General features: G+C 40.5%; 1 protein-coding gene across 1 annotated transcript in view; it reads left to right on the forward strand.

Annotated features, from left to right (window-relative positions):
• The window catches only part of LOC126259277 (probable maleylacetoacetate isomerase 2), a 62,700-nt gene extending 39,316 nt beyond the window's left edge, over window positions 1-23,384 (forward strand). Inside the window, exons 5-7 of the mRNA XM_049955919.1 lie at window positions 4,265-4,391; window positions 4,517-4,619; window positions 21,737-23,384. Of these exons, the coding sequence (XP_049811876.1) occupies window positions 4,265-4,391; window positions 4,517-4,619; window positions 21,737-21,863 (357 nt within the window). The 3' untranslated portion in view covers window positions 21,864-23,384. The remainder of the gene's footprint in view (window positions 1-4,264; window positions 4,392-4,516; window positions 4,620-21,736) is intronic.
• The last annotated feature ends 1,598 nt before the right edge of the window (window positions 23,385-24,982 follow it).

Below are 24,982 nucleotides of genomic sequence, written 5' to 3' on the forward strand. Positions count from 1 at the left end.
GGTAGACAATTTAAGAAAATTCTTTATAGAACGAGCAGAAACTAGCAAAATACACAAAGCAATCACTCATATAAATACATCGGCTACACCACTGCAATTTCATAACCACTTCTACAACCCTTTAGATCACATAACATCAACAGATACGAAGAAAGTAAATTGGAAAAAGAAAACACTACATGGCAAGCACCCGTATCATCTAACACAACCACACATCGATCAAGACGCATCCAACTCATGGCTAAGAAAAGGCAATATATACAGTGAGACGGAAGGATTCATGATTGCAATACAGGATCAAACAATAAACACCAGGTATTACAGCAAGCATATTATTAAAGATCCCAATACCACAACAGATAAATGCAGACTTTGTAAACAACAAATAGAAACAGTAGATCACATCACGAGCGGATGTACAATACTAGCAAATACAGAATACCCCAGAAGACATGACAATGTCGCAAAAATAATACATCAACAGCTTGCCTTACAACATAAACTTATAAAACAACATGTTCCTACATACAAGTATGCACCACAAAATGTACTGGAGAATGATGAATACAAATTATACTGGAACAGAACCATTATAACAGATAAAACAACGCCACATAACAAACCTGACATCATACTCACCAATAAAAAGAAGAAATTAACACAACTAATCAAAATATCCATACCCAATACAACAAATATACAAAAGAAAACCGGAGAAAAAATTGAAAAATACATCCAACTGGCTGAGGAAGTCAAGGACATGTGGCATCAGGATAAAGTTGACATTATACCAATTATACTATCAACTACAGGAGTCATACCACACAATATCCACCAGTACATCAATGCAATACAGCTACATCCAAACTTATATATACAATTACAGAAATCCGTAATTATTGATACATGTTCAATTACCCGAAAGTTCCTAAATGCAATATACCGTACAGTTAAAAGGAAGTGACGCTTGATCAAGGTCCGCGTCACTTTCCATTTTTAACCAGACTTAACGTCTGAGAAAGTAAAGAAATAATAATAATACATCAACAGCTTGCCTTACAACATAAACTTATAAAACAACACGTTCCTACATACAAGTATGCACCACAAAAATGTACTGGAGAATGATGAATACAAATTATACTGGAACAGAACCATTATAACAGATAAAACAACGCCACATAACAAACCTGACATCATACTCACCAATAAAAAGAAGAAATTAACACAACTAATCGAAATATCCATACCCAATACAACAAATATACAAAAGAAAACAGGAGAAAAAATTGAAAAATACATCCAACTGGCTGAGGAAGTCAAAGACATGTGGCATCAGGATAAAGTTGACATCATACCAATTATACTATCAACTACAGGAGTCATACCAAACAATATCCACCAATACATCAATGCAATTCAGCTACATCCAAACATATATATACAATTACAGAAATCCGTAATTATTGATACATGTTCAATTACCCGAAAGTTCCTAAATGCAATATAACATGTACCGTACAGCTAAAAGGAAGTGACGCTTGATAAAGGTCCGCGTCACTCCATTCTTAACCAGACTTAACGTCTGAGAAAGTAAAGATAATAATAATAATATTGCATTGAGAAACGTACTAAACAGCATGCGGTTACCAGACTCATTGTTGAAAGGCATAATTACACAATAAATGATAACACATACAAATAGTAACTGAGTTTAAACATTATTTTCTAAGCGTGTTGCTAGTCCTACTGGTAGCATAAGGCCCTAACGAAATGTAATGTACCTGAACGAGGCAAGAATAGTAGTTGGTACTAATCTATGGGACCACTGGAGGAGGGTACAAAGAAAACAGGTTTTGCATCTAGTACATGAAGTGGCGTGAATAAATTCATGCCCACAACATGGAAAGAGCTTCTTTCAAAGCTGACCAATCTTCCATTTCTATGATTGTAGTATGTAAGTGCAAATGTTGTCTAGAGGACCCGCTGCAATTGCTGTTGATGATTAAGATGTCAGACACCGTACCACCTGGACTACATTGACCAAATAAAAAACATATGCCTCGACCCAGGATCGAACCATCAACATCCTGCACGCTAACCCAAAACTCGATCCACTGCACCAACTGTAGTGTACAGTTAAAATATGCTGTCAGAGGTAGTTACCATACATGTGGTTACAGTGTTGCCAGATTGCCACTCTTTAACGTCCTTTTTCTGCCGGATATACTCGCCAGATGAAATCTTGTGAGAGACATTTTTTTTATCGTTGGCATGTGAGGAGTCGCGCTGCAAAGCCCGAGTGCGCAAATTTCGCTTCGCCCAGTAGATCATTGTCCAGGGCTGACTTAGACAGGGAATGTCATTTAGTGAACTCTTAGAAGTGAACAGACAGTTGTTGTAAATTGTATTTTCTATGTATTGTGAAATCTACCTATGATTATTTGCACTTAACCATTGAGGACCTTTTTTGTGTTATGTTACAAGTAGTGTTGCAGACTTCTTATTCGTCAAGACCCCAAAGATAAGTAAACATTTTAACTCATTAGTGTGACTTTGTTACCAATTTATTGAAGTGTTGTAGAACATTTGTTCTCCTATCCTGCTACCTGACCCCATGACATAGCTGTGTAATAGTGGCAGTGAGAAATTGTCTTAGTGGTGTACTGCACTAGAATCTGGTTCACAAACCCACAAACTCGGGCTACAGTAATAACAGTGGAAACTCAGGCTCTACAGCAGTAGTGACGAGGCCTTTACAAAACTGGCGACGAGGGTTTACAAAATAGAGAACGCATAGAAAGCAGTTGATAAGCAAAAAATCTGTGTTATAACATCATTCTTTTTTCAAAGAAGCAAAAACAAAGTGACACTTAATGCCATAATTCTGTAAAGAAAGCCAGATGATTTTCCACATTTCATTTAAAAATTAAAAGTTCCAAACATTTTGTTTGTATCATTGTGAAAATGGTGCTGTACAGCTGCACTTGAAAACTTTTTATAGTTTTAGGTATATTTATGCTGAATAGGAGTATCTCAGTATTATTATAATAAAGTACAACAGTTTTCCTGATTATTCTTTATTTTTATTATTATACATAATTTTGTTATAGTTTTATATGTTGATTATAATCAAATTAATAAATACGTGTGAGTTGGCTGGCTAGGTGGATTTTGGTTTCATTGGGTCAGCTCGTATAAACCGTTTTTGGAAATGATTTATTTATTTACAGTTGTCCGTGGACCATTCTGTACGACGCTATTCGATAAGTCTACATGAAGATTGAAAAAGTACAAGTTTCAAAAATTCATAACCACTTGCATATATATGAGAAGAACGACTGATTTCTTCAAAAATAGCCTCTTAAATACAACCACCTTTAAAAAAAAGTTGATATACATACATAATTACCAGAGATTAAAATCACTTTATGCACATATGCAACATTACATTTATTTTTTATTCCCCCCCCCCCCCCAAGGTATTCTTTAAGACTGTATGGACAAGTTTTAATAAAGTGACATTTTACTTTATTTTTGAAAGCAGACATGTTTTCTATTTTGTTTATATAGTTTGGCAAATTGTTGTGCAGAATGCATCCTGCTTTTACAGGCTCTTTGTCAGGTAATTTGAACAGTTCCATCAATAAAACAGATAGTATTTGGAACTGTGCATCCTGAATTTACGTCTTCGAGGCATAATTTAATGGCCTCAGTCATTTCTTTATTTAATGATCTGGCTACTTTTCATTGGGGCTCAGTTTTATTCTGACAGATATTCATGTTGTTATATACGTTCTTGACCGCCATGAGCAGAGAGACTATTCAATATTTTACTAATAATGATATTGCCCACTTTCCCTTGGCCTACAAAAATATTGTCGATAAGTTTAAATCTGTCAGAGCCAGCCAGATGTGTGCAGCAGCAACCACACAGAAATTTCAAAATCCAAGTTGTATGTTAGTTGTAAAATAAGTTTCATGTATAATGTTAAGCCTAGCAATCAGTAATTTGCTCCTGTTAAGAATGAGGGTGACAAATGTGAAAATTTGAAGCATAATTGTTGAACGTGTGTGGCATGAAAACTGATGAGATTTTGTTTATGGTTGTACTGTTTCTGACTTTTGTGCTCAGTGCTTTGTTCATGTGTGATACATGCTTATGTAGTATAATGGTTCTATTTCGTATGAAATGGCAAAAACCTACCAAAATTGTGCTTAAGAGGATTCTAAGATAAATTGAGAAATAAATATTTTGCTGCAGGTCCGAGAAATATGTGAGGTAATCGCATCAGGTATCCAGCCACTACAGAATCTTATAGTTTTGATTTATGTAGGAGAAGAAAAGAAAAAAGAATGGGCACAGCACTGGATCAATAGAGGATTCCGAGGTATGAACATATCAAATACATTATGTATTTTCATAACCAATTGTGCTTAATGATAGTGGAGTGATATTTGATGTAGGGTTTTTAAGTGTTCATTCATGGAATAAGATTCTTTTTTGTTTTTTCAGCTGTAGAGAAGTTGCTTTCAGCAAGTGCAGGGAAATATTGTGTTGGAGATGAAATTTCCCTAGCAGATTGCTGCCTTATACCTCAGGTGTTTAATGCTCGCAGGTATGTCCTTGAAAACACATAGATTGCAGTACATGCAAGCAAATTTTACTGTACAAGTAGGTGAAAGAGGCTCCTTGGCAGGTAGGGGGAAAGGGAAACGGTAATATTCAAAGTTTTTCTGTATGATAGAGGAAATGTAACTCTTTTTGGAAAATCATAAAACTCAGAAATGCAGTCAGATTGCTCATTTAATGGAATAGAAACAAATGAGGTACACAACATTGCCAAAAGTCACCTGAAACCCAGTGCTGCATGTTCCAAACACACTATGTTATAATACCACATGTAAACCGCTTTTGGTTCCATTACCGTACCTACCTTTGGGAATGCATTCCACAAAAGGTGAAATTTCGTTCAATTCTTTCTGAATTATAGTGAATAGTGATGAGGTTTGGGTCAGGACTTTGTACCAGACTGTCCACGAAACCCACATGACCTCCTCTGAATCACTCTATATTGGTTCTTGGTTCTTGTGTTGTGGAGAGTGACATGTGACATTATCATTCAGATACAGATAATGTTTGATTTCAAACTGTGGTCACAGTGTGGTGGAATGTGCCTTGGTCTGAACTGTTTCAACACCACACACACACACACACACACACACACACACACACACACACACACACACACGCACTTATGTGTAAAGACTGTGGTTAAGCTGTTGCATTGTGTAACTGATCAGCTCTTGGTCATCCAGAAGTATCCTACATGTGATTTGCTGCTGTTTCATATCTTGGGAAGCCTGGTCATCTGAATTCTGTTCATTGTTGCACAGTCTAGTCCCAATGCATGCAGGGAACCAACAAGCACATCATTTTTCATCCATCATATCTTATGATTTAATTGAAGACAGTACTCTTAAACATCCAGTTAGCTAGTAAGTATTAGCCTCTTGTGCCGTTGATGTTCATTACAGCAAATTGCAACACTCGTTGTCTTCTTTATGTGCCATGCCACAATAGTAAGGATTCTGATAAATTACAGACATTTATAAACCCAGCAGCGTATTTATATTAACAGTGGTCTTGACCTAGGTGGGCATGACCCACATTTTACCCAATACTTCTTCACTATTCTGTAGATATTGGCAGACACAATGGCATCATAAAGCAAGTATACAATGGCTTTGGATTGTTCTGCTTTAGATCCTCTATCCATTGTGCCATGGCTCTCTGGATTGCTTGTTCAAGTCTTTTTCTGCGACCATTAATATTAAAATTTATAAATCATTTAACTCTGTTGATACTCCAGAGCTCTGATGGTAGGATTGCTGTTAGCCATAATTTTCATTGCTGCAGTCAGGTGTCTCAATGTACTTTACATTGACAAAGAGCATAGAAGCTGATGCACATTACATTTTAATACAACATAGCATGTTGTATTCTTGAAGTGTTTGGTAAGCTTTCTTTTGTAATTAATGAAACTTATTTTGTGAAATTTTTTTGTGTAGCATTTCTGCAAATTTGAGGACAAGTTAATTTGTGTTAAAAGTTTTCGTCACCTATTGCATACTGTTTAAAGTTAGACAAATATACATTAATTCACACACAATGTGGAATCATGTTCACATGCTACACTTCTCAGTGTAATAAGTGTTGAATGCTTATAAATATGAGGGTCATTTCAAAACAAATTCCTTTTATATACACAAATCAAAAAAAAAAGTTTTGTATCACCTTGGTTCCAGAACATTGCTCATGAAAACCACACATTGTATATTGTACCAACATACATTGAGACCTTCAGAGGTGGTGGTCCAGATTGCTGTACACACTGGTACCTCTTAATACACAGTAGCATGTCCTCTTGCATTGATGCATGCCTGTATTCACGTATCGTACAGCTGTTACAGCACCTTCCATGACCAACAGCAGCGTACGTCGGCCCCACATAATGCCACCCCAAAACAGCAGGGAACCTCCACCTTGCAGCACTCTCTGGACAGTGTGTCTAAGGCGTTCAGCCTGACCGTGTTGCCTCCAAACATGTCTCTGACGATTGTCTGGTTGAAGGCATGGCAACACTCGTCGGTGAAGAGAATGTGATGCCAATCTGGAGAGGTCCATTCGGCATGTTGTTGGGCACATGTACTGCACTGCATGGTGTTGTGCTTGCAAAGATGGACCTCACCAGGGTCATCGGGAGTGAAGTTGCGTATCATGCAGCCTATTGCGCACAGTTTGAGTCATAACACGACATCCTGTGGCTGCACGAAAAGCATTATTCAACATGGTGGCATTGCTGTCAGGATTCCTCCGAGCCATAATTCATAGGTAGTGGCCATCCAGTGCAGTAGTAGCCCCCCTGCGGGTCCGGGGTAAAAATAAGCCCAAGGTATTCCAGCCTGTCATACGAGGCGACTAAAAGGAGTCCCTCACCCTCAAGGGGGTAGTTTGCACCTGCGTCCGGAGACGGACGGTTCAGCGTCTTACATTTGTGGTCATTTTGGTTTATTGCTTATTCTGGTTTCTTCCTTCCTTTGTTTGTTTCCTTTCTTTGTCCTTCTCCCTCTCTCACTGTCTTCCTTACATTTTCCCTTGCCTTCTTGTCCACCCTATGGTCTCCGCCTCGGCGTTTGAGACAGTCTGTCCTTTCTCTCCCTCTCTCCCTTTTTTTCCCTTTTCTTCTTTCTTCCCTGTGCATGCCTGTAGGCCAACCCACGCGTTCGCATACGTAGCCGGTGACAGGGTAAAGCATAATTCCCCGCCCTTGGTAGACAAGTAGGGCCTGTGCGTACCCCCTGGTAAATGCCAGGCCCGGGGAGGGGTGATTGCCTGAGCTGACACCTTCCAACCATGCCGATTGGTCCCTCCGTCCATTTCTCGGGAGGTGTGACCTGAGGTGTAAACATTCACCTAAGGCGGGAGCGCCCTCTGAGAGGGTCCCCACAAGGAAGGAGCGCGCCATCGGAGACGCTGGCAATCATGGGGGATTCATCCCCAATGGATTTCTCTTCTTCTTCTCTCTCTTCTGCCCAAACACAGAAATGTGACCAGCCACCAGTGACCAAAGTCCTACCGCCTGCCCCAAAGTTCCTCGTAGTTTCTAGATCCGAGGACAGAAAGGATTTTTCATCTGTCAACCCTTTCGTTATTCAGAAGGGTGTAGATGCCATAGCCGGACCTGTCAAGTCTTGTACCAGGATGCGTAATGGTACCTTGTTGTTGGAAACTGAGAGCACCTTTCAGGCACAAAAACTCCTTTGGGCCACACTCCTGTACACGTTCCTTGTCCGGGTGGAGGCTCACCGCACTTTGAATTCGTCGTGTGGTGTGGTATTTACTAGATCACTCGACAGATTGACTGATGATGAGATTCAGTCTTTCCTCGCTGAGCAGGGAGTGACGGCTGTCCATAGGGTCATGAAAAAGGTCGACAATGACCTTATACCGACCCGGACACTTTTCTTGACCTTTGGTAGTGTTCAGGTGCCGTCGCGCATCAAAGCGGGCTGTGAGGTTATTTCTGTTCGCCCCTATGTCCCAACACCTACGCGCTGCTACCAGTGTTAGCGTTTTAATCACACTCGCCAGTCTTGTTCTAATGCAGCTAAATGCGTCACTTGTGGCAGGGACGCCCATGAGAGTGACTGTCCACCTCTGTCTCCTCGTTGTGTGAACTGTCAGGGTGACCATGCAGTGTCCTCTTGCAACTGTCCCATCTACAAGGATGAATGCTGTATACAGGAAATTCGAGTCAAAGAAAAAGTGTCCACCTCGGCTGCTCACAAGCTCTTTGCTAGTAGGAAGCCCACGCTGCTCCCAGTGGGGAAATACAGTACCGTCCTCGACTCTCCTCGGCCTACCAGGGAGGTATCGACGCCGACATGCGATCTGGCCTTTAGCGCTACGGTCGTCCATTCGGCCAGTGCTAAGATCGCCCAGTAAACGTCTCCTCTTCCTCCCATCACCCCTAAGACACAAGCACCTTCATCAGCCTCTGCCAAGACTTAAGACCCAGAAGTCAGATGCAAGGGCCTTCAAGAAGGAACCGTTCCGTGAAGACTTCTTACGTACCCCGAACTCCCAGCCATCTACCAGTACTTCGACTAAACGACGTTCCAAGAAGGCTCATAGGAAGAAAAGTTCTCCTTCTCTGCCACGGCGCGTTTCTTCTCCTGCGTCACCCAGCGGTTGCCACCCCAGGCCGTCGTCAGTTTCGCCTAGCCGCACTGCTGGTAGCCGAACATCTCGCTGTTCACCGGTGGAGGAAGCTCCCCCTCCCAACCATCTTAACATGGTGGCCGACGAACTTATTGAAAAAATGGACGATGACTCTCCGCCTATTGATAGTGGCAGCAGTGCTCGCTTGAAGCCAGGCCCTCAGCGGCCTTCGAGGTGAACATTTCTTGCTTCTCCTTTTTCTTTTTCTTCTCACGATGGCACTTCTTCATTGGAATATTCGCGGCATTCGCTCCAACCGAGAGGACTTAAAGTTGCTGCTACGCTAGCACTGTCTGCTCATAGTAGCTCTCCAGGAAAAGAAGCTACGCCCATGCGATCGTATTGACTTGGCACACTGTACCTCTGTGCGTTTTGACCTACCCCCTGTGGAAGGTATTCCGGGTCATGGAGGGGTTATGTTGCTGGTCCGGGATGATATTTACTAAGATCCCATCACATTGCACACCAATCTGCAGGAAGTTGCCATCTGAATTAGTCTCCCCACTTTCACGTTTTCCATTTGTACTGTTTACACTCCATTGTCGTCTGCTGTTACTAGGGCAGACATGATGCAAATTATTTGCTCAGCTACCTGCACCATTTTTGTTGACTGGAGACTTCAATGCCCGCCATCCCCTTTGTGGCTCTCCAGCATCCTATCCGAGAGGCTCCCTGTTAGCAGACCTTATCAACCACCTCAATCTTGTCTGCCTCAATACTGGAACCCCTACTTTTCTTTTGGACACAACTCACACCTATTCCCATTTAGACCTCTCTATATGTACTGCCCAACTTGCACGTCGGTTTGACTGGTACACTCTGATACGTATTCGAGCGACCACTTCCCTTGTGTTATCCATCTCCTGCATCATACCCCATCTCCATGCTCACCTAGTTGGAACATCTCCAAAGCAGACTGGGGGCTCTTCTCTTCCAGGGCGACCTTTCAGGATCAAACCTTCACAAGCTGCGATAGTCAGGTCGCACACCTTACGGAAGTCATACTCACTGCTGCTGAATATTCCATCCCTCACACTACTTCTTCTCCATGTCGCGTACCGGTCCCCTGGTGGACCGCAGCATGTAGAGACGCTTTACGTGCTCGTCGACGTGCTTTACGCACCTTTAAACGCCACCCTAGAGTGGCGAATTGTATCACTTATAAACGATTACGTGCGCAGTGCCGTCGTATTATTAAAGAAAGCAAGAAAGCCAGCTGGGCTGCTTTCACAAGCTCCTTCAACAATTTTACTCCTTCTTCTGTTGTCTGGGGTAGCCTGTGCCAGTTATCTGGCACTAAGGTCCACTCACCAGTTTCTGGCTTGACGGTCGCGAATGACGTCCTTGTGGCCCCTGAGGATGTCTCCAATGCCTTCGGCCGATTTTTTGCAGAGGTTTTGAGCTCCGCTCATTACCACCCTGCCTTCCTCCCACGAAAACAGGCAGAGGAGGCAAGGCCACCTAACTTCCGCTCCTCGAATCGTGAAAGTTATAATGACTCATTCACCATGCGGGAACTCGAAAGTGCACTTGCCCAGTCATGGTCCTGTGCTCCGGGGCCTGATTCTATTCATATTCAGATGCTGAAGAACCTTTCTCCTGCAGGGAAAGGTTTTCTTCTTCGTACTAATAATCGCATCTGAATTGAGGGTCATGTTCCCACATGCTGGTGCGAATCTATTGTTGTCCCAATTCCTAAGCCGGGGAAGGACAAGCACTTGCCTTCCAGTTATCGACCCATTTCCCTTACCAGCTGTGTCTGTAAGGTGATGGAACGAATGTTTAACTCTCGTTTGGTTTGGCTGCTCGAATCTCGACGCCTGCTTACCAATGTACAATGTGGATTTCATAGGCGCCGCTCTGCTGTTGACCATCTGGTTACCTTGTCGACCTTCATGATGAGTAACTTCTTGCGGAAGCGCCAGACAGTGGCTGTGTTCTTTGATTTGGAGAAGGCTTACGACACCTGTTGGAGGGCGGTCATTCTCTGCACCATGCATACATGGGGCCTTCGTGGTCGCCTCCCTCTTTTTATTCGTGCATTTTTAATGGATCGAAAGTTCAAGATACATGTGGCTTCTGTCCTGTCCGACGCCTTTTGCCAGGAGAATGGGGTGCCACAGGGCTCAGTTTTGAGCGTCGCTCTCTTCGCCATAGCGATCAATCCAATAATGGATTGCCTCCCAGCTGATGTATCAGGCTCCCTTTTCGTGGATGATTTTACCATCTACTGCAGTGTGCAGTGTACATGTTTCCTGGAGCGCTGTCTTCAGAGTTGTCTTGACCGTCTTTACTCCTGGAGTGTCGCCAATGGCTTCCGTTTTTCTGCCAAAAAGACGGTCTGTATTAACTTCTGGCGCTATAGAGTTTCTCCCACCATGCTTATATCTTGGTCCTGTTGCTCTCCCATTCGTGGAGACAACAAAATTTTTAGGTCTTACATTTGACAGGAAACTTAGCTGGTCTCCACATGTGTCATATTTGGCTGCCTGTTGTACAAGTTCCCTAAATGTCCTCCGTGTTCTCAGCGGTACGTCGTTGGGAGCGGATCGAACTGTCCTACTTCACCTATATCGGTTGATCGTCCGATCAAAGCTGGATTATGGGAGCTTTGTATACTCCTCTGCACGGCCGCCCATCTTACGCTGCCTCAACTCTATACAACATCGGGAGTTGCATCTTGTGATCGGAGCGTTCTATACTAGTCCTGTCGAGAGCCTTCATGCTGAAGCCGATGAATTACCACTAACCTACCACTGCTTTGTCGGTATGCCTGTCGGCTATTATCAATGCCTGACCACCCATCTTATCGTTCCTTTTTTGACGACTCTCTCGACCGTCAATACGGGTTGTATGCATCTGCCCTGTTACCCCCTGGAGTTCACTTCCGTCGCCTCCTTCAGCAACTTGATTTTCCACTCCCTGCAACCTTTAGAGTGGGCGAGATCCAAACGCCACCTTGGCTCCAGGCTTAGGTTCGCGTTCACCTTGACCTCAGCTCGCTTCCAAAGGAGGTTACCCAAGCTTCGGTATACCGCTCGCGGTTTGTTGAACTTCGTTCGAAGTTCATTAATACGATCGTCATTTATACAGATGACTCTAAGACCGATGACGGTGTCGGGTGTTCTTTTATTGTTGGGGCAAACAGTTTCAAATACCACCTCCATGGCCATTGTTCAGTCTACACAGCTGAGCTATTTGCCCTCTATCAGGCTGTTCTTTACATCCGCTGCCACTGACATTGTGCTTATGTCATCTGCTCTGATTCCCTGAGTGCCATCCAGAGCCTCAGTGATCCATATCCGGTTCACCCTTTTGTACACCGGATCCAACGCTCCCTTCAGCAGCTGGCGGACGATGGTTCTCCGGTTACCTTTATGTGGGTTCCTGGCCATGTCGGTATCCCTGGGAACGAAGCTGCAGATGTCGCGGCCAAGGCTGCGGTCCTCCAGCCTCGGACAGCGTCTTGTTGTGTGCCTTCATTTGATTTTAGCAGGGTCATTTGTCAGTGCATTTTATCGCTGTGGCATGCCGATTGGTCTACACTTACTGAAAACAAGCTTCGGGCCTTGAAACGTCTTCCCACAGCTTGGCCGACCTCTTCATGCCCTTCTCAGCGGGAGGAGGTCGTTTTGGCCCGGTTACAGATTGGACACTGCTGGTTCAGCCACTGCCATCTGCTGACAGCTGCGCCGGCGCCGTTCTGCCCATGTGGGCACTTGCTGACGGTACGCAACACTTTAACGTCCTGTCCGAATTTTAATACACTGCACATTGATCTTGGCCTGCCATGTACTCTGGATGAAATTTTAGCGGATGACCCAGGAGCAGCTGCTCGTGTTCTTCGTTTTATCCACTTGACGAAACTGTCTAAGGACATTTGATTATGCTTTTTTCTTTTAATCCCTTGCCTGTTAATGTGCCTTTTATAGCGTTGTCCTTTTAGTTGCTGTTTTAACATTGTGCCTCGCAGTACATTCATAATTTAGTCTGGGCGCTGGGTCCTGCGGATACCAAAACATCACTGAACGGAAATTTGTCGGTGCCAGTTGCTCCACTATGAAGCTGAAGTTGACAATTTTCCAAACATCATCATCACCAGAGATGAGATGAGATGAGATGTGATGTTACTACCACGAGTTGAAGTCCATTGTAGTTGTGCGCCCTAAAACCACAAAACCGCTGTAGTAGTAGCCCTTGGACAGCCTGAGCGAGGCATGTCATCGACAGTTCCTGTGTCTCTGTATCTTCTCCATGTCTGAACAACATTGCTTTGGTTCACTCCAAAATGCCTGAAAACTTCCCTTGTTAAGAGCCCTTCCTGGCACAAAGTAAAAGTGCGGACGTGATCGAACCGTGGTATTGACCGTCTAGGCATGGTTAAACTACAGACAACACAAGCCGTGTACCTCCTACCTGGTGGAATGACTGGAACTTATTGTCTGTCAGACCCCCTCTATCTAATAGGCACTGCTCATGCATGGTTGTTTACATCTTTGGGCGGGTTAAGTGACACTTCTGAATAGTCAAAGGGACTGTGTCTGTGATACAATATCCACAGTCAACGTCTATCTTCCCGAGTCCTGGGAACCGGGGTGATGCAAGACTTTTTTTGATGTGTGTATTTTTTTTATGTTGATGTTTAGAATCTGAGCCAAATTATGTTAGTGTAGTACAAATTTGTTAATCTCCCCACTAATATTATGTTGATTTTGTTGCCTGCAACATACAGAAGCTGCAGGGGAGTGATCGAAAATGACAGCTGACATCAAAGTGTGTCTAAAACAAAGGTATATCATTGAATTCTTCACAGATCAGCAGCTTGGGCCAGTTGAAAATCACCAACACTTGTCAAAGATGTTTGGATATTATACAGTCGATGTGAGGTGGTGGGTGCAGCATTCCAGTAGTGGTGAAAAGAATGTGCATGACGAGCCATGCCCTGATCACCTGCCTCGTCTCATAATGAACAGTGCCTTGATCAAATCACCCATGATGTTTGGTGAATTATGCCCGAGGAAGTGTGTGCACAGCTGTATGTCAGCTGTAATACTTAAGACAAGATGATATGTAACCTTGGTTATCTCAAATTTTGTGTGGGTTGGGTCCTGCTGATACCAAAACATCACTGAATGGAAATTTGTCGGTGCCAGTTGCTCCACTATGAAGCTGAAGTTGACAATTTTCCAAAGACCATCATCACCAGAGATGAGATGAGATGAGATGAGATGTGATGTTACTACCACGAGTTGAAGTCCAGAACCTGACGCAGACCAGTCTGAAAGCTCAACTTTTCAGAATCTGACAAGAGAAAAAGACAACGTCTCACTTGCAGCACAGTAACGCCAGGCCCAACAACAGCTTTGGTACTGTGTAACTCGTTGCCACATTTGGCTGGACTGTGTTACTACTTCCATCCTACAGTCCTGATTCAGCACTCTCAGGTTTCCATCTCTTTGGGCCTGTGAAAGATGGACTACTCGGCCAGCATTTTTCCCATTTGTGTCGTTTGTGGTACATACGAGGGTAATCCCAAAAGTAAGGTCTCCTTTTTTTATATAAGTACAAGACCTGTTTATTTCTACAATGGTTTACATCAGTTTACAGCTTGAACATTTAGCTATTTTTTTTCTGATGATGCATTTTTGTAGACGCTGTGGCAGTTTTTGTATGCCCATGTCATACCAGCTCGCTGCCATGCTGTTCAGAAAGTTATGAACTTCTTCTTTCACCTCGCCGTCGGATCTGCATCGCTTTCCGGCTAAATGTTCTTTTAACTTAGGGAACAGGTGATAGTCACTGAGCAGCAAGTCAGGACTATAGGGTGGGTGGGTGATTATGTTCCACTGAAACTGTTGCAGGAGAGCAATGGTTTGCCCAGTGATGTGTGGGCAAGCATTGTCAAGGAGAATGTGTATGCCCTTGCTCAACATTCCTCTTATGTGGTTCTGAATTGCCCATTTGAGTTTCTTAAGAGTCTCACAGTACCTGTCAGTGTTAATTGTGGTCCCAGTGGGCATAAAGTTGACCAACAATACCTCTTTCCGATCCCAAAAAATGGCATGATTTTACCGGCAGACTGTGTTTGTTTGAATTTCCACGGCTGTGGTGAAGAAGGATGCCGCCACTGGCGTGGTTGTTGCTTAGTCTCAGGTGGAAAGTGGTATGCCCAGGTTCCGTCACCTGCGACAGTTGAGTCCATAAAGTTGTCCTATTTGCCTACAAGGCAGTGAAGAAATGTGCGGGAAGCATCAACTCATTGGTGCATGTGATCCTTAGGCAGCATGTGTGACACCCATCTTGTGCACACCTTCCGGTAGTTCAACGTTTCCGTTAAAATTCTGTGAGCGATGCTTCATGAAACCTCAGGAACCAATGTGCTGAGATCATCCAGGGTGATCTGCCGATCTTCATGCATGCTTTGCTCAACCTTCAACACTGTCTTCTCAGAGATTGATGGTCTCCCACTCCTTTGTTCGTCGTGAATTTCGGTCCGATCAGCTGCAAACTCTCTACACCACTTATGAACATTTTTGACGTCCATGCACGACTCACCATACACTTCTGTCAATTGGCGATGGATTTCAATCGGCGCAGTGCCCATTGCATTCAAAAACCGAAAAACTGCACGCAATTCACACTTGGCATTAACATCCAATGGGAGCTCCATTCTCAATGTCTGGCAAGCAAAGACTGAGCGCCTCAGCATGGTGTGCACATGTTTACACACAGCGCGTGAAGCACTCTTCATGACAATGTGACCAACTGCCACACAAACAGAGTTCTGTACTTATAAAAAAATAGGAGACCTTACTTTTGGGATTACCCTCGTAAATAGCAGTCCTAGACTATAACAGCCTCATAATAGCTTTGTGGCAGCTATCAGTAATTGCATAAGTGATTTGTTGTTACTGTAAACAAATTAAGAATGACTCGAACGAAAGCCAGTTGCTGTATGGCAAAAACACGCTGCATTTGTAAAAGTTTCAGAAACCCAGGAGAAAGGGCCTGTTGCCATCTTTAGCTCTTGTTGGTGTCAGCAGTGCATCAGTCCCTTCCCGTACACTACACATCAAGCCAATCCAGTGCCACTTGTGTCGCAAATGTGTAACAAAAGTGATCTGAAAATAATTATTTTTATTGATAGTCTGTAACACAAACATATGAAAATTTTAATGCTGACACTGTCTTTTGCATTTTAACTACAGATTAATTATTATTGTGGACATTTACAAATATACCTTCTGGGGACTGGCACAGACTTTCATCTGCAAAGTGGTTATTACAGCAAATATTTGTGGGAAAAACTGTGAAGTCTTCCATGACAGATTTGTTGTATTAAATGTTCTCAGTACACTTCTCACAATAATTTTCGAGGCAAGTTGAGCTTTCAACAGTATTCACCACTGTCATTGTCAGGAAAGCAACTGGCTGCCCAAATAATGGGATTACACAGATTTAACTGGTGTAGTGGTGCCCACTGCGACCATAGAGTACATTGGCACCAAAAACGAAATTTCATTTGAAGCAATTACACAATGTTAATATGGGACATACTCCTATGCAGACTCTCGGTATCAAGTGTCCGCTGAGTTCACAGTCTCAAACAAGTTTTTGTACTTATTCATTAGCCTGTGTTCAGCAATCATTAGGCTGTGTCCAACAGCAGCAGATTTTTCTATGTATCTGTACTTTATTTTATGTCTATGATGTTCAGTGCAGCACTTGGAAACAGTTAGAATAGATTGTTACATGTAGGTACTACCACATTCCCATGTGATGTTGTGAATACCTAGAACTCTGAGGTCATGACTACCCTCCACAGGGCACAATGTATCTAAGATCACAAAAAAATAAAAAAAATATGTTGAGGGACAGTTGAATTTAGAAATGATTTAACAGTCATGTTTGCATTATGTTCCCCTCCTCTTGTTGGGAGTATTACTGTAGGGAACATCTCAAAGCTGGGCACTAGTCACTCGTATGTGCCTCTGTTAGTATTTTTGAGATGAAATTAATATTGAAATTGGCACATACAGTGACTTCCCAATATTTTTACTATGTTTTATTAATTCTATCTCTATTTGCTCGAAGCTCTTAAACTCACTGATCAGCCTATTAGAGCATGGCTGTATTGTCATTTCCCGAGAAATAGCGTACTGTGGAACTGTTCACAATACTTTTCAGTTTGGTTGCAAAAACTTTTGTATGTATGGAATAAGAGATATAATGCTCATTAAATCCGTGTTTTCCTCAAGTTACATGCTTCCTGATTAGTGCCAGACTAACTGCATCAAGGAACACGGAAGCATTGCAAAAATCTCTTCCATTTTGATTGATCGGCTGCTCAGAACTTCCTTTGCACAGTGAATGGTTATGTTTACTCATTCTGAACTTCTGTCACTGCATCAGTCTCAAAGTTAACAATATAATGAAGTGGTGAAGCAAGACACACTGTTACAAAGAATTCCTAGATCATCTGCTAAACCTCATTTGCATTAGGTTTACCTACGATTTCAGTGTTCTCATTGATAGGAAATAACATTCTGTAAAGGAACAAAAAAGCCAAGATGGTTATTTTTGCCTATTAGTCCTCACTCATTTATTATAAATTTACTAGTATTAAACATTTATTGGTATAAAATATGAAGAATGGTAATTTGGAAATATCCCTCCTCTATTGAGCAGGTATTCCCAGACATGAGTTCAATGAATGGCAATGGATGGCGAACCTAATAAAGAGGAGAAAGCTTCAAAGAGTTAAAACTGAACTGTATCCAACACTTTATCATATTAATACATTGTGATCTAATTACATACAACAATTTAAAACTGTGTACCACATAGTGGCTCAGATCTAGTTCCCTAACTTTTGTAGACAATGCACAATCTAGTTTTATATCCCAAATAGTGATTCAAAACTTCAGCTTTTCATCAGATTCTCTGCATTCCCTACGAAACTTCTCAGGGTCATTCCCATCATGCTTTAGTATAAATAACTCAGGAAAAATGGATATTGCAGGAAGTAAAGCCTCTAGTAACACTAATCTCCATGTATGAGTCACTGAGAATCTCAGTTCATCAGTTGATTTATGCCTTAGAAATGTGGGTGAAAAGACATTTCAGGATCACACCAAGTTCATTCTCTCTCATAGGTCATTTAGTATGCTCTCCATACTTTATAGATATTGTAGTTAATGACTTGTCTGCGGACCGCATGGGTCGAGCTTAGTGCAAGCTCGCCACAGATGCATACAGAAGTTTGTTTGGCACTCTCCATTCGTTTCCGCCTTTGCTTTGTCACATCTGCAAAATATGAGGTGTCCCGAGAAAAAGGTTTGTTTCGTTCTGGACAGGCGTCCACAGTTCTCTTGTGCTCATGCAGTCGGATGACACGCTTGTCACTGTGGAGTGTACACCCTCCAAGATCGGTGTTTGAGGTTAATTGACATCGCGATCTGATTTCATTTTTCCCACTTGTACATTTACTCATTTGACAGCATAGATACATTTTCGGCAAGTGTACTTTCAGTTCCCATTGCCACATAATCACAGTCTCCTACATCCAGAACGAAGTGTGCGGGTGTGACAGTAAAGTTGACTCACTGCCCGACTGACATGCAAGCTGCAGTACTCACACATTCCTGCTTCACTCTTTGTACACAACAATGTAAGTGTTAGCTTACTCGCGGTTCAATATCACTCGCACCGATGAAAGTTCATAGTCACATGTTTAGCCTAGTGATCACATCGCGGTCATCAGTGAAGCGGGAACATGTAGGTATTGCCACTTATATGTCAGTCGTGCAGTGAGCAGACTTTCTGTCACACCAATGCACTTTGTTCAGGATGTAGGCCATGGTGACGGTGTGGCAACAGGAGCTGCTAAGTACACTTGTCAAAAATGTATTTATTCTGCCAAATGAGTAAATGTACAAGTGACAAAATGAAATTGGATCGCAGTGTCTATTAACCAGTGATCGCAATAACTGTGTCTGCATAACAGTTTTACTTGAACACCAATTTCGGAGGGTGTACACTCCTCGGTGACGAGCGCATCATCTGACCACATGAGCACATGGGAACAGTGGACGCCTGTCTAGAATGAAACCAACCTTTTTCTGGGGGGCCAGGTATTTTGCAGGTGCAACAAAGGAAATGCGGAAACAAACAGAGAGCACCAAACAAACTTGAGTACGAGTTTGTGGAGAGCTACCGTTAAACTCAACCCACATGGCCCACAGATTGAAGTTACAGACTTTCGAAAAACGTGTCTCTACTATACGGTTGCTCAGTTCACACTGCATGTGCTCTCTCTCTCTCTCTCTCTCTCTCTCTCTCTCTCTCTCTCTGTTTGTTTGTTTGTTTGTTTGTTTGTTTATTATTATTATTATTATTATTATTATTAAATTTTAAAACTGCACCTGTGAGTGCTACAAGTTGCCTACCGGCCAGAATGCACACCGACGGATATCTGACGCAGCTAACTTGGGCTGGTTGTGAGCACCTCTGGTCCGTTCATGCACTTTTGTGGCACGGCATTGTGGTATTCTTGCGTTCAGAGAAGTATGGCCACATTTGAATTCAGCTGTCTATTCTTCATTGTTATAAATTGAGGGGCAGACTCCTTATAAAGCTTTTACAAATGTTCAGTGAATTTTCATTTTCATTGGTGATAATTTGTAATATTTGTGTGTGCAGCACCACAACAAAAACAAAATTTCACTGATTTCATTTGAGAAGATAGCCTGTGACCTGGTGAAATGACAAGTGACAATTTGTATGTAAAATAAAGGCAACCAATTATCTATATCTGATTGATGAGTGGCACATAGAAACAGGCAACAGAAAAATGTTTATACTAGCTTTTGAGCTCTTGCTCTTTCTCTAGTAGAAGTATACAGATTCACACATGCAACCACACAGACACCCAAACTCACATGCTTGTGGACCCAGCGTGATAATTTGTAATGAATAGCAGTTAGTTGGTGCTGTGAAGGTTCGAAGTTAATCTACATGTTGTCATCTTTGTTTTATGGCCTCTTCTTTTCCACAATCACAGTATTACAAACTATATAGGTTATACCAACTCCTGTGACTGTAATAAAAGTCTTATTAAGGTCAAATGTGTTTTGCTTTTCTAAACCATCTTCATTGATTACTGTAACATAATGGCTTTTCTTACATTTTTCTTTGCTAGGATCATGAACATTGTCATGCTCTCACTTACTTCTATAGACAGTATTAAATTATCATCATTACTTATAATTTTTTTTATTTTTTATGTCATTCTTCATGTTGTTTACACATATGTGGTAGATTTTAGCACACAGCATATCACATATGTACAGAAGGACATGAAGAGTGATATAAGAAATAAGGAAATTGTGAGTAATGGTGATACTCTTTATAGATTTGATACTGTTTATGGTAATAAATGAAAGCATGAAAACTGTTGGTGGTGATCTTACCAAATATAATTGTAAGAAAAGCCATACTGCTACAGTAAGCACTACAGCTGTACTAGAATAAAGCAAAATGCATTTGATCTTATGAAGACTTTTATTACAGTTGCAAAATATGGTATAACCTATATAAGTTGCTAAGTTAATCTGTCTGGAAAAAATAGCAGAGGCCTAATGTTGCAGCAAGTTTTGACAAGACATCCTTCTGAATCAGAAAGACTGGCATTTTCATACCGCTACATGTATCCTTATGAATCTATCATCTGTTTAGTAAAAGATGAATGTGTAAGTTTATTAACAATGCCACTAACTCACTTTGCTGTATTCACAATTTTGTGAGCCAAATCAACTCTTGTGTAGGCAGCTAGTACATGTTCTATTGTAACTACACACATCACACATTTTCTGTTCACAGTAGCACAAAAGATTACAAAGTACTTAAGTCTCAGTACTAAAGGCTTCATTTTTAGCTACACTAGGTTCTCTAACATGTGTAAATGTTAATATTCTCCTATCTTACTTATAAGTAAGATTTATGATTCCTTGAGATGTTGTGGGGTCTGCAGATTTTCTTTTTTCACATTATCGTTCTTCTGTTCCAATTACACACACTTCAGCAGTTCTTTCCCAATTGTCTAGTTTGGTCTTCATTAAGTTCTTTAAATGCCCATTCCTTTGTGAAGGCACAAAATTGTAGCTTCCACATTTCGTATCACTATGTGCTACATCAGTATTGGAGAATTTTTATTTATTTTGTCATGAAAAATATTTACAAATTTATTTAAGAAAGGTGGATACCTGTTTAATGTGTTTACTTGACTCCCAGTATTTCCTATGAAATTGAGTTTTGGTGACTGTTCTCACAAGTAGTTGTAATTTCTCTATCAAACGTTAATATTTTTCTTTCAGCAAACCTTCATGACAGAGATACATTGGTGGTGGGCTAAATTGTGTGCTGGACTAGGACACAAACATGGCTCTCAGTATCTAATATTGCTTCAGTTTTCATTACCTGTTTTATGGATGTGTAACAGAAAACACTGGGTGCATACTTATTATGATTAATCATATCTTGGGAAAGCACATTTTCTAGTCATGCTTATACTTTCCATTCAGTGGCAGACTTTAAAAATTGTTACTTTTATTGTTGTTTTTGTTTAACTTGTTAGGATTAAGATTTTTAACAGGAATTTTTTTAAATAAAAATTCTGGAACTGTGCAGTATATTTGTTTACCTTAAGTGTGGTCACACGATGGCACAAACTTTGGATAAGCGAGAGAAAGTTCTGAGTACTTTAAAGGAGATTGTTTTGAGTACAATTTTTGAAAAGTTCATGACAGGCTATATATTCATTCTAGATGGTGCAATATGTGAAGCATTTGCTGTGCTCATTAAGTCACGTCTCCAGCACATGAAAAGATAAATGTGGTAATCTCATAACATAATAAATAAGTTGAGAAATGAAACATTTATTTTATTCTTCAGGTTTCATGTAGATCTTCGCCCCTTCCCAATAATTCTTCGTATTGATCGCGAGCTTGAGAATCACCCAGCTTTCAGGGCAGCACATCCATCCAACCAACCAGACTGTCCACCAGAAGCTACAAAATAAGTAATCGTTTATGTAATTGAGAAGTGTACTAACTTCCACAAATAGTTAAGACACAGTCATACCTGTATAACCTACAGACATTATTTCAGTTTTAAGCTAATCTGATATGAGAGATTAATGGATTAGACTCATCATATTATTTTATTTTGATGTGAGCCTATGCTTTTTAGAACAGTACTATTGTAAAAGCCTCTTTGTATCATTTGAGGCCATCTTCCAAGAAAATATGTTAAACAATACAGTAGATGAACTTACATGTCTCTTTAGCCTTAGTGCAGCTTGTAGTTTTGTCTAATGAGTAAAATACAGAAACAATTTATAAGACTGATAATTTGTGTTCAGAAATTGCGATAGAATTTCCTGCATAGTGAATTTGTAAGACACATTTCTGTAAGAAATTTTTTAACAACAGTGTAAAGCGTACAATACTGTTTTAATACCGTAGTACACACATTGCATGTTATATACTATCAAGCCACATAATAGATGTTGAAATAGTTCCATATGTAGCTACTCCCATCTGAAAAAGTAATTATGGTTTGTATATAAAAATGTAACAATATGTACATACATCATGTACGTCTATTATAATTTTGTTAGTGACTTTGACTTTTGTAATTTTGTAGCCATTGATTTTTTTTTCCTTGAATATTTCTTTGTGCTTTACGTGGTTGTCCCTTTTGTATTAACATTAATGTTAATTTATACAAATTTGTCCAATGAGATTGTATGTTCATTTGTTTTTAAATTTGTTTGCCCACTTGGAAGCTGATATTTTTTGTTATTTATTCCCCATTATTATTAGTATTGTGGAATGTTATGGTGCACAATGTCTCAGTACTTCATGTAACGTAATGTGTGATTTAATACAAACCTTAAAAATGCTAACATATGAATTGAAACCATTGTAAGATTAATGAGTAACTGTCCTTTATCATGGAAAATAAGATCTTTGCATAATAGAACAGTCATTAAGTGCAGTTGTCAGTTTATACTTCTCTGTGAGACATTTTCAATATGAAGTTTACAATAGAGATGGAAATTTTGGCTGAACTTGTTGAAATTTACAGAAAGATAGTTATACTTTACGTTGTGTAAATGTTGTTTCAGTCAAACAATGGAAAATCCAGGCTGGAATAATGACAGTGTTATGAAAAGGATGGATTGCTAGTCACCATGTAGTGGAGATGCCAAGATGGTGATAGGCACAACAACAAGATTGCTAAACAAGTAAGCATTCCGCCAAAAGACCTCCTAAAACACAACTCAATCACTCGACCATTGTCTTTGGCTGCTAGGCCTGACTGCAGGCCTTTTGGCCAAAACTCAACTTGTGCCTATCTCGGCATCTCCACTACATGGTGAGTAGCAATCTATCCTTACATAATATTTTTGTTTCAGTTAATGTCTCTCGTAAGCCTGAGATATTGTTTCTACCATGTTATCAGGTAAAGAATGGTAATGTCTTCAAAACAGACAGACAGGTGCAAGCATAACACCCCCCCAACCCCCCCCCCCCCCACACACACACAAATGAATGGAGTAATAAACTGAAATAATTTCTTGTTTCGTTAACACTTTCACTTTCAGAGGTTTCAAGGGTGCATTTTATTATTTTACCCATATAATTTTCTTTTTCTTAACATTGCTTGTGTAATTAACAAAATGTTTGAAAAGTACTTTCATTACTGACCAGAAACAGACAATTGTTAAAGGTAACATAATAATTGATTTTTTTAGATGTACTTAAAATATTAATTTAAAATAGGTACATTTTTAATGAATTTCAATTGGTAAAGTAATTTTATTAAGACTGTTTATCTGTGTACAAATTGATGCATTCCAATTATATTTTTAGGGGACGGACTGAATCTTATCGTATACATATATTATATACATATATATTTTGTTGTTAAATGTTTTAAAGATATGATTGGTGTAAATATATACCTGTTTATTACAAACAAATTTTATTTGATTAATATTTGTATTGCCTTTTTTTCTTTTCTACTGTTTGTATTCTTTGTAAAATTAAATCATATATTGTTATAATATGTAAACTATTCCTTTGTTCAGCCTGCTGCATCTTGGTCACATTCATTAATTCCACATTACTGATAATAGATTTCTGATTTCCCATTTGAAATGCTACTGAAAGCATTTGTGGGCGAATTGCTTATGCTGGCTCAGCGAGATAAGAGAATTCATTATAAAGAAGGAAATAATAGTGATCAGTGCATACATCAACATATTCCCTTTGTAGTAGCACTCTGGAAACCATATTGTCAGAATCAGAGATATCTTCAGTTGAAATTATTTCCACATAGCATTGTTCTAATCTATATAATTACTAGATCAGGGTGTATACAGCCCGGGACATCCGGGAAAAACCCAGGAATTTTTTCATCCGGGAAAAACCCAGAAATTTTTTCGAACTCCAGGATTTTTCATTGTTTTAGATTTCAGTTAAATTTTTGTAGGTTTGACGTGTAAGATAAATAAAAGTTTAGTTGCATAGAAAATGGGTAATTTACACAATGCACAGACCAGTGTCAAAGGCTATAGGTCGAAGATTATGCAGTACGTCCGTAACAACTAACATGCATTCGATGTGCGTGACGTCACAACTGTTTACATTTCTAACAGATAACTGGAAAATATTAAGAATAGTGGCTTGAGAAGCATTACTTTCAAAGTCAATTTCCACGCAAGATGATGTATGTTACGTGTGAGAATGTGCAGTGAATTTCTTAAATCACAGGGCTTTACAACTCTTTCAAAATGTAACACTTTGAGGATCAGCCATTTGAAAAATTTCAGGCCCAGAAGATAGAGTCATTTATGCCACTATTAAAAATTTTACCAGCACATTTGTATTTGATATGATTTAACATGTAACACACGCTAAAAAAAGACCGAGCTGCAAGTTAGTTTTCATATTTAATGTTGTTCTTTCATTGATAAAATTATGCAATCGATGGCAAAAAGTATAATTGACTTTCAAAAAAAGTGCATAATGTGTTACTGAGCAGTGTCACAAGTCTCTTCATGCCACAACACTTCGACTTTTGTATAGTATAGAAAAGACGGAAGTGTTCTGGCATGCAGAGCAAAACCAG

This window comes from Schistocerca nitens, chromosome 5, assembly GCF_023898315.1.
Source record: "Schistocerca nitens isolate TAMUIC-IGC-003100 chromosome 5, iqSchNite1.1, whole genome shotgun sequence".
In the NCBI taxonomy this organism is placed as follows: Eukaryota; Metazoa; Arthropoda; class Insecta; order Orthoptera; family Acrididae; genus Schistocerca; species Schistocerca nitens.